The sequence below is a fragment of the Brassica oleracea genome, chromosome C6, assembly GCF_000695525.1.
Source record: "Brassica oleracea var. oleracea cultivar TO1000 chromosome C6, BOL, whole genome shotgun sequence".
Lineage (NCBI taxonomy): Eukaryota > Viridiplantae > Streptophyta > Magnoliopsida > Brassicales > Brassicaceae > Brassica > Brassica oleracea.
Window position 1 is genome coordinate 13,733,344 of NC_027753.1, and position 11,150 is coordinate 13,744,493.

Consider the following 11,150-nt stretch of genomic DNA (forward strand, 5'->3'; position numbering starts at 1 on the left):
AACCCTAAAACATCAAATCTAAACCCTAAACCCCTAAACCCTAAACCCACCGCTTAACTCTAAACCCTAATGTTTAAATTAATTTACCATTGGAGGTATAAGTGTATATTTATCTCTTTTGATAAAACATTAAGTGCTATTTTGGTCATTTTTATTCTTAAAGACTATATTGGTGACAAAAACTTTTTTAGTACTATCCTAGTCATTTTCTCGTAAAATTTTAATAGCCACAATTATATTTTGGAAGTTTTGCAATTTATCATTAATTAATAAATTAAAAATATATAAATGTATTTTTGAAACAATTTTTTCTTTTAAAAAAAAGTATTTTTAAGCTGACATTGACTGACGATCCGATGAGGAAATTGACTAAACCAAGTCAACAACCCAAAGCGTGTTCCACTGACTTGTGTCCCAACTTTCTTCAATATCTTGAACCAGTCTTTGTTTCTCATCGACACTTTGCCGTGAGTCATGGTTTCAAAGACAGTTTCCTCGAAGACTTAATGGACCTCCAACTAAAACTTCGACCTCATAAAGCTTCACCACTTTCAATAAAATCATCGATCTTTCAGGTCTTAACAGCTTTACTCCTTACAATCTTCGTCTTGATGTGATAATCTTTCTTGTTCCTTTCTTCCCACGCAACAAAGTCTGAGTTTTTAGGGTTTCACCATTTGTCAACGACATGGACGAAGAATCTGCTTCTAATGGCTCCATCTTCAGAAACTTTGAAGGAGAAGAAATGATGGGAAAAGTAATCCTCTTCGCAATCGTATCCCTCTTCACAGCGATTCTCTTCCTCCTATTGCTTCATCTCTACGCTAGGCTCTTCTGGTGGCGCGTAGAGAACCATCTCAACCTAAACCTAACCCAACCCGACACTCCTGGCTCCACAGTCATCGGCCGTAACAACCAACGACGTCGTTTCGTCTTCGCTCAAGGCCAAGAAGATCCTCCTCGCCACGCCGGTCTCGACTCTACAACCCTCCAGTCCATCCCGATCCTTGTTTTCAAGTCTTGTGACTTCAAAGACGGGCTAGAATGCGCTGTTTGTCTCTCTCATCTTGTTGACGGGGACAAAGCTAGGGTTCTGCCTGGGTGTAACCATGGGTTCCATGTTGATTGCATCGACATGTGGTTTCAGTCTCATTCCACTTGTCCTCTCTGTAGAAACACGGTTGGTTCTGTGGAAGAGACAAGACATGGAGGGAATGAGGGTTTGTTGTCTCAAAATCAAAACTTTGAATCTGGGCATTCATCTCAAGATCAGAGCTCTGTTCTTGGGTTTCCGACAGAAACTCAGAATTTTCCGACAAATGTACTAGTTTGGGGAGATCACAATCAAGTTAGAAGTACAGGTCTTGTAGTTACTGAAGATCTCGGTTCTAGTGATCGTCAACATGAATCTACTAGTAGTACTAACAGCTGTAACAGAGCGCAAGATGTAAGGGAAGTTGTGGTGGATATTCCAGTGAGTTCAAGTGAGATATCATCCGAGAGAATCCAAGAAGAAGAAGAAGAAGAACCGAAGTCACCGATGTTCACAAGGTTGAGATCACTTAAGAAGTTGTTGAGTAGAGAGAAGAAAGGTGTTGTTTGCATTAATGGTTCAAGCGGTACCAATAACAGCAATGTTTGAAATAATAGCTAATCTTGAATCCATTCAACAATTTATGTTTTGGTATGTTTTACGAGAAGTGTGACATGTATAGTGTGATTCAAATCAACATTACTTTTACATTTATCATTAGTTGGGAAAATAACATTATATTAAAAGGGTGACAAACCATATAATATAGTGGAACATGAACAAACTAAAGAGTAATTTGAGAACAAAAACACAAGTGTCGAGTTTATGAAGCAGTTGACATTTGCATAGGTGTCACATTCTCTACATAATCCATAAGAATGTGAACTTAAGGTTGCTCTTAAAATGCTTTAACTCCTCGAATTTGACTCTTCTGATAGTGTACCTGTTCAAGTCTCGATTTTCACCTGTTCCAGCAAGTCCAATCCATTTATGTTTCTAGACCATTGATGACTAATTAAATATTTCTGTGGTGTCTTGCATTGTGAGAATGCTATGCGATCCTCCAAGGCTTGCATATAGTTCATGACGATGAAAGCCAGAGATTTTTTCGTTGGTGAATGTTGCATTGTATTCAGTTATCAGTATATAGATAGTCACATAGTTGAATATCTAAACTAATCATCTTGTTAAGGATTCTTGTACGAAATTCTTTACAAACATGTTTGGTCTTGTACATACATTCTTTACCAATTTAGTATCTGCAACCCACCCGTGAGTAAAGGAAAAAGCAATAGAAAAGTCTTAATTTTAATATATGTTAAAAATTATTTAATTTACTCTCTTCCCAATATATAAAAGGGATTGAAGGAGTGATTTGAAGCTATCCACGTCGGATTGGAAAATCATCTAATCAGAGAGCTTTAAATCGCCATGTCACTGCTGTGGAGTTAAACTGGGCTTCTGTGTGGGTTTTCTTAAAATTTTCACCCGGCCCAACCCAGCCCATGCCTACAAAACTATATGTCTTCAAGCGTCGAGGGTCTCTCTCCCTGACTCTTCCACTTCATCTTCTTCAATGTCTGATTTTTTTTCCTTAGTTACCTTCTTAATCAATGATGATCTTAAACCTATTCTTGAATGTTTTGTTTCACCTCCCCTCGATATTTCTCCTATATAAAGCCATATCTCTAAACCTAAATTCATTCTTAATAAAAAATACCTACTCTGAAGAAGCTACATCCATGGCCATGAAATACCACCGGAAAATTTCAGCTCTCCACCTACAAATCTCAATTTGTCGTCTACTTCTGCTGAAACCAACCCCAGAGAGAAGCTATGGCACAAGAGGTAAGGTTGATTGTCTAGAGGCTAGCTGAAGATAGACAGAAGCCATCGGCGACGACAACTGTTCTTAATGGCGAGATAGCTAAGGCTAAAGCTAAATCAAACTGAGCCATGGAGATTAAGGCTGACTCTTCGGGAAGAAGTTAGCAAAGGAACGTGAAAACTGAATATACCTTTGTTGTGGAGTTGACAATTTTGGACGAATAATGAGATTCTTGGGTTTGGTTTTGAAACAGGGTTTCTCTGACACAAGCGACTAGGCCTGGGCGTTCGGGTACCCGTTGGCGTTCGGGTCGGATTTTTTGGATTTCAGTTCTTTTTTATAACACCTCCTAGGTCTCATTCTAGTAAATTTGCAAGTGCGGATCGAGTTCGGATATAACACATCGGGTTCGGGTCGGTTTTGTATCACATCATAGAACCCATAAAGTGATCATATATCATTTGGATTCGAGTTATGTCGGATCGGTTCGGATATACCCAAAATAAAATCAAAAATTTAAAAGTAAAACGTAAGAAATATATATTTATTTATATATAATTACGTATTTAAGATAGTTATTTAAATTTTAAATACTTATTGTTAGATAACATATCAAAATAAATATGAAATTGAATATTTGAAGTATATATTCATGTTTCATACAATTATATTGTATATTATTTTGGACATTCGGATCGGTTTCTTCGGATTTTGTTTTCGGATTTTTCGGTTTTTTTTTGTTTTTCGGGTTATCCGTTCGGGTTATCCGTTAATAACTCTTCGGGTTCGGATATGTTTTGTACCACCTTACAAGACCCATTGGGATATTTTTTACATTTCGAACCGGACACGGATCGGGTTTTTCGGTTCGGGTTCGGTTCGAATTTCGGGTTACGGATATTATGCCCATGCCTACAAGCGACCATGTAAAGGAAGGTGAAAACTGAATATACCTTTGTTGTGGAGTTGACAATTTTGGACGAATGATGAGATTCTTGGGTTTGGTTTTGAAACAGGGCTTCTCTGACACAAGCGACCATGAACACAGTATGGAGAAAACCACCGATCACTTACATTGTCAAACTGTGAACTCCAAGAAGAATTGTCTAACGTGGAGATCAAAGCTAGAGCAGCAACTGCAGCTGTTGAGGCAACTCAAAACCCAAGGAATCTCAAGGTTTACTTGCAAAACTAACTTATAACTTTATGAACCTGTTGATGTAAGGCCCTGGATTCGTTGCAAGTTATGAAAACTCACATGATGTTTATTTGCTTACGCAAGCCAAGGCCACCAACCTCCTCAACCTAACGGTTCTCACCAGTTACACATAAGCGATGTTGGTAGAAAGATAGTAGCTTTATTTGGTCATCTGTTAGGATTCCTCGTATATTAGCTTGGATAATTATCTATTGTTAGCTTTCTTATTATAATTGTTTGTGTTTTACAGTTTCTCTATAACACAGCAACATACACGAATCCATAGAACGTAAACTCATTGCATAGATCCACGTCAAACGCGAGTTAATATATGTCCTTAAACTTGGGATCTATATGATTCATTTAGTACTAGAGACGGTTTCAGTTACTAACATTTTTATACAAGTGCAAGTGTGTGCAGGTATATATAAATTATGAGCTAATGTTACGTGGGAAGTTTGTGCTATATAGAGAAGATGAGATTTCGTCACTCTGGTGGAAAGAGTATGCAGATTGCAGCCAAGGCTCTCTACCACAAGTTGTTCCTAAAAATAAATCGAATAAACAGTTAATTGATAATCATTTAGAAACTTTTGTGTCATCTACTCTCTATGAAGTTGAAGAGGAGAGAGTTGGTGTTACTTGTTAAGGGTGGGCTAAATGAGGTACCATCGTTCTTTGCGGTGTTTTAGAATTTTCATTTAAATGATAACATGTTGAACCTTTAGAATCCTTATATCTAGCTTATGTTTCTGACCAAGGAACCATAATACTGTTGGTGGACTTGGTGAGGAGGCATTGTTTCCTGTGTACTGGAATGGAGATAATCGGTCTGTTCTTAGAGTCCAGAAACGGTTACAGAACACTTGGAGCTTCCATATCATAACAAGGTTAGATATCTTTAACTGGAGTATGTATCGATTTAAACTATAACATTTTTTTATACCTGATGCTTTTTACCGTTTTTTTTTGTTTTAAGTGTCATATATAAGCTGAATCTATGTCTTTTTTCTTGCTCCCTTCTCTCTCTATTTTTTTTTTGTTGTTGAGAAATTCTGAAAGTGTTACACATATATACAACTGATGATAAGACAACAGACTTGAGTTTCGTTTGAACTTTTTTCAACCAGGTCAGGCGCAGAAGAATGCCTCAACCCTCTGGTTTTTTTTGCATCTCATGTCGATTTGCAGGTTCCAGGAATGTGTGCGAGTTATCTGTTATGTGTTAAAAATTTGTAACTTCCTTTTCAGCTGAATGATTGCATAGAAAATACTGTCCTAAGTTGTTAATGTAGATACTTTAGTCTCTCTTTATCGGGGAGGATGATACTTGGAAAATCTTGGCTTAAAGTGGTTATGCCTGCTCTCTTAAACCTACAACAGTTCTCAAAATATTCTGGAATTAAGTCTCAGTTTTCTTTTCTATCTTAGGTCTAACCAGGGATTGTGTTTTAAAATTTCTTGTGCTTCTATTCGGAAGAACGAGCCCAAGAACTGGAGAGATCGCTAGAGCTCAAATAAAGGGTCTGCAGAGGCTTTAAATTTTAAATTGAGATGTTATTTTTTTTTTTTTTAGTATATCAGTTTGGTCTATGATGTTTAAATCCATGTTAGTTCTCGATATTTTTATGATAATCCAGAAATTCCACTTGATTTGTCACCCTTTGCCTCATTAGTACGACTATTACAATGTTCGATTATTACAATGTTCGACATGTTCATGCATAGATGATACATATATATTCCTCGCATGGTCACTTATTATGACATGTTCCGCCAAGAAAACAATGGGACTGTTTTCGTATTTGGTCTATGATATTCTAGAAAATATAATTTAATTCATTTGTTTACCAGAACAATGTCCTAAGCACTATATTTTCGTTCTTTGATTCCAGAAAACGTCCTAATGCATTCATAGTTAACCACAAATATATTTAAAAAAACATATTGGTTATGTTTAGTCAGCTTTGTGATTACATTTTAAAAACATTAAAGCTTCCATATCTTCTAAAACAAAATGAACTCAAAAACATTCAAATTTTGATATTTAGACTGTTTTTTTGGAATCTAAACATCAAAGTTTCACTAACATAAAAATTTCTTAAATGTAAAACTTTCAAAAAATAATTATGTCAAAATAAAGTTAAAATCAATTTCTCAAAACCAAAAAGGGTTTAAATCAGTATAAAATGACTAACTGAATATCTAGGTTAAGTTTTTGAAAATTAACATTTATTATTTTAATTAAATATTAAAATTTAGTAAAATTTAACAAACATGGAGAAACAAATTAAATCTTAGAAGTGTTAAAATTATTAAAAATCATATCTATCAATATAAAATAGAAATAAGCTTGTATATATTCTAATTACAAAATTATTAGATGAAAGTATGAATTAATAAGTTGTTTAGAGCTTTTGATTTCACTCAGTAAATCGCATTACAAAGATTTTTTTAATTGTTAGATTTTATCAATATACTGTTAGATTTTTTTAATGATTTATTTATAATGTTATATGAATTAAATTTGTGTAAAGTTTAATTTAGGTTAGAACATCACCAATTAATTTATTGAGAAGTTTTTACAAAACTTTTAAAAATTCTAAATTACTTCTCGCTACTCCAACACCTTCTTAAGCTTAAGAATAGTGAAATATGTTTCTACTGTAAAATCCAAAAAAAATCCAAGGTTATAGTTTTTTTACATATTACCAATAACTAATATATCTGCATATGTGTAATTCAATCTATCTAAAGTACTTTTATTTAGTAACTAAACATTGAATCATTCATACTTAAATCTACTACAGATTTCACATTTTTATAACAAATAATTATTTACAAAATAATAAATACCAACTAAATTTTAATATTGAAAATAAATTATGGCTTCAAAACTTAAAGAATTACTGAATCATTTTTTCTTGGTCATCAAAATTTACAGATTTAAATATTCAAAATTATATATTTATATGATATAAAGGTTATTTAGGTTATTTACCTATACTTCAACTAATAATTTAAAAATAAATCAGATGATCTATAAGAAAATATATAATATACATAAGATAATAGAAAATATATATATTTTAAATGTAGAGTATTTTAAATTGTAAGAATGATTTAAAAATTATTACTAAAAGATTAATAGAAACATTTAATATGTTTACATATACTATATATATTAAAAATATAATTGAATGATATTTCAAACAGAAAATATAAGCTTTCAAAACAAATAAATGATATAATATAAAAAAACTTAATTTTTACTAAACTCTAAGGTTTAAGTTATATTTAATATTATAATTATATAAATTTCATAGACAAACAAACCGCGCGTAGCACGGCAAAATCCATAGTTTAAAGTAGTTTTTATTGTTTTTGTTAGAAATATCATGTTTGTCTAGTTAATTATGAAAATTTTATTAATGTATTATTTTTCATTACAATTTTTGTTAAAATTTATTATAAAAATTAATAAAATAAAATCCCTCAAATTACAGCTGAAATTCAATAGATTTATCAATGATTATTTTCCTCTCTTATTGATTTGCTTTTAAATACTTTAGTACTTTTGTTTCGGTTCATGTTGCAAAAAGTGAATTGATATAAAATATGTTTTCTAAAATCAACTTGATAGCATAACAATCTAATATTGATCGTTACTATTTAAAAACATAAATACTTATCTAATTTTTTATCAGATAAACCATATCTCTCAAGTTTATTAAGAATTTTTTAAAAAATATTATTGTTTGTTTTAGAGTTTAATTGATGGATATTTTATTTTATTTGATAAAACTTTGAATAAAACTTTTGTACATTGGATTTTATATATATATATACCATTAATTTATGATCTACTTAACAAATTTGCCATAGTATTTTATTATTAAACAAAATTTTAATTTGGTAATCTTTTTTTTGTAATAATTATTTTATTTAAATGATATATTGTGTATAACAATTTGGTCAAGTAACATTCATTCAAGGACCCATTATTTTAAATAAAAATATATAATTTTGAAAATATAAAAGTCTGAAATATATTATTATATTTTAACTTAATTTCTTTTAGTAAAATATGTTAAACATTTATTTTATTTTACCATATAAAATATCAAATAATATTTTATATTTCAATTAATTAATGTATAACTTATTAAAAATGATAAATAACATATTTTATATATTTTAAGTATAATTATATGTATACTTAAACTAAAAATAAATATTTAATTATGTAATACTCATATAAATGATGAACCATCATCAGAAGAGAAAAACTACTTTATATATATGTATAATATATTAGTATAATCAAATTATTATATTTTACTGAAATATGTTAAAATAGAATTTTAGTTTGTAGATTAGAAGATTTAAATTGACCTTTAATTTTTTCATGAACTTGTGTTAATATAACTAAGTGACTGAAGATAACAAATGATATCATATTTATTTTTAAACATATTTATATAAAAAATATATTTTAAATTTAAATATTTAATAATATGGTATATCTATAGATAACGTTTTAGTCATCACAAAAAGTTATAAATAGAATACTTTTAGAAAATAAATTTATGGGTTGTTAAATGGTGTAAAATTAATTGGGTTAAATTATAAGAAGATAAAAAAATTTGGAAGAATTCATAAAATCTTAAAATAAGTGCAGATACGTCACTTTTTGGTGCACCAAGGTACGACACGTGCACCTTATATATACAAAGTGGTTAGAGCGAGCTGAGCAGTATAAAAGAACAAGCCAAAACCATTATTTGATAGAGACTTTTTTATTTATCCACTTGAGACCTAGAATACTTTTTCGAGTTGTATTATCTTGTACTTTGTTCTTTGTTTTATCATATTCGTTGTCAATAAATTTAGTCAAAAAATCGAACAAACAGTAATTTTTCTCACCGTTTCCCTAAATTTTATTCTGTTCACATTCAAATTTTGATTACGGGTTTTAACTTTCACAATTTGGCATTGTCTATGGGAATACGATAAAAAAAAAACTATCTCTAATTCAGGATCAATTAGAACAAAATGGATCTCAGAACTAATGAATCCAACCGCAACAACAACAACGCACGGATCAAGCCCTGATTTTGTGTAATGTATATACACATCATTCCATATAGTCTGATTAAAATCACCATAAGTTATTTGTCCTATTGGTTACTATTCATTATTGATTTACAATGCAGCTATAGTTGATGTAATGAGAGGGACACACGTTCTCTTGGAATTGATTTTTACGTTTGTGTTCTGTATTTAAATGGTTTTCTAAAAAAAAAAAAAATTGTATATGTGAAATTTCATTAACAAACACCCAAAGTTTAAGACACAAACCAATCAAAAGTATTAAAAAGATTTAAAAAGAGATTTTCATTAAAAGGGAATTACAAAGATTGAAAGGTGTGAACCCGGCCCTAAGATTTTAAAACTCTTTATGAAATCCTCGGATTTCAGATCTTGTCAAAGTTCTCCCGTCGAGATTGTAGTAGAAACGTAGAGAGGGTCTGATAGAAAGTACGGTGAAAACACAATATCACATGTACCAGTTACTCCAACAATGTGTAACTCAGTACTCTCATTTTTACTCTTCCACAAAAGAGACAATTCGTAAGTATGGCTCCATATATGTTTCCCAACATCTTCTAGAATGAACATCTCAAGATCTCTTTCAATCCAACCTGTTAGGTGAACCAAACCTAATTTACCTTTGTAGTTGATCAAAGTACAAGAAGAAGAAGATATTGACATGCCTTCATCCATGTCGATAAAGCTGAATACCTCAGACTTAACACCAAAGCGAACTATTGTAGTAACCCTTGAAATCATGCTGATGTAAGCAAGGTAATACAAAAAATCATGCTGATGTAAGCAAGGTAATACAAAACGCCGTCTATGCATATCGTTTTAGGCAAAGGATAATGAGGTCTGCAAAACCTAATTCTCCTCCATAAATTTTTTGCATTCCCTAAGGTCATAACTAGATGTTCCTGGGGTAATTGTATACATTAGAGATATACCATGCCAATAAAATACCTTGAACTGTTGTTGAATTGGATCATATCCAATAAAATAGCTTCTTTTATCAATTCTCTCTGTTGACACTTCCGGTAAGGTTAGAGACTCTCCCGTGCTAGGATTACAAATCACCGCCGATCTTGGCCTCTGCTCTTGACGACAGATCAATCCATTTAAATGGTGATATTCTATTGATGCTGTGGAACAATCTTTGGGCTAATAAGTTTGATGATCGACAGAATCAAGACGTGATGTTGTTGTGATTTTGCTTGGACACTCTCACACTTTTTGTTTCTCACTCACGTTTCATACTTGTGTTACAACTGAGCACAAGCACTCACTTCTCTCTTTACTCTCTCACTGTCTTGTTCTTGTTCATGTAGAGAGAGAAGAGAGGATACTCTACATTTCTACTCTTTCAACTCTTTTTCTTATTGAAAAAGATATCTTACAACATCATACACACATACACTTTATAGTAGACTTCTCTAATTACTACACTTGCACAACTTCTTCTAGTCTATGTGCCTAAGACACTAGACTATTCTTACAAGCAATGCTTATCCTAGACATCAACAACTCTAACAACTCTTCCCACTTCATCTTAACTTAGTTGGCTTACAAACCAACTAGTTACTTTTATTCTTGTTGTTGTGTAACTTCTAGTTACAAAACCAAGTCTTCTTCCTTGACTTCTTGTTCTTCTTTCTTTCTTGCTCTTCACGCTTCTTCTTCTTCTTCTTCTTTCTTTGTTTCTTGAGCTTCAAGCTTCTTCTTCTTCTTCTTCTATTGTAGCTTCTTCTAAGCTACTCTTCTTTGTTCTTCTTCTCTTGGATATTTAATCAAGGTTCAATCTCAACAGATGTATTGTCCCAGTTTGGTATCTGAAGAGATGAGGTGACGAACAACTTGCCACCAACTTCAAAAGCGAAAAGAAGCCGCGGAAGAGTCAAAGACTTCGTCAGGAACAACTCAGTGAAATCTTGACGACGAAGAATTGAAGACCGATACGCAATGAAGTCTAGCTATAGCCTTTGATGGGACTCTGA

General features: G+C 31.9%; 1 protein-coding gene across 1 annotated transcript; it reads left to right on the forward strand.

Moving 5' to 3' along the window:
* Nucleotides 1-477: 477 nt before the first annotated feature.
* Nucleotides 478-1,753, forward strand: LOC106299893 (RING-H2 finger protein ATL60). Its single transcript, XM_013735909.1, has one exon. The coding sequence runs from the start codon at nt 689-691 to the stop codon at nt 1,640-1,642; it is 954 nt and encodes a 317-aa protein (XP_013591363.1). The 5' UTR covers nt 478-688; the 3' UTR covers nt 1,643-1,753.
* The last annotated feature ends 9,397 nt before the right edge of the window (nt 1,754-11,150 follow it).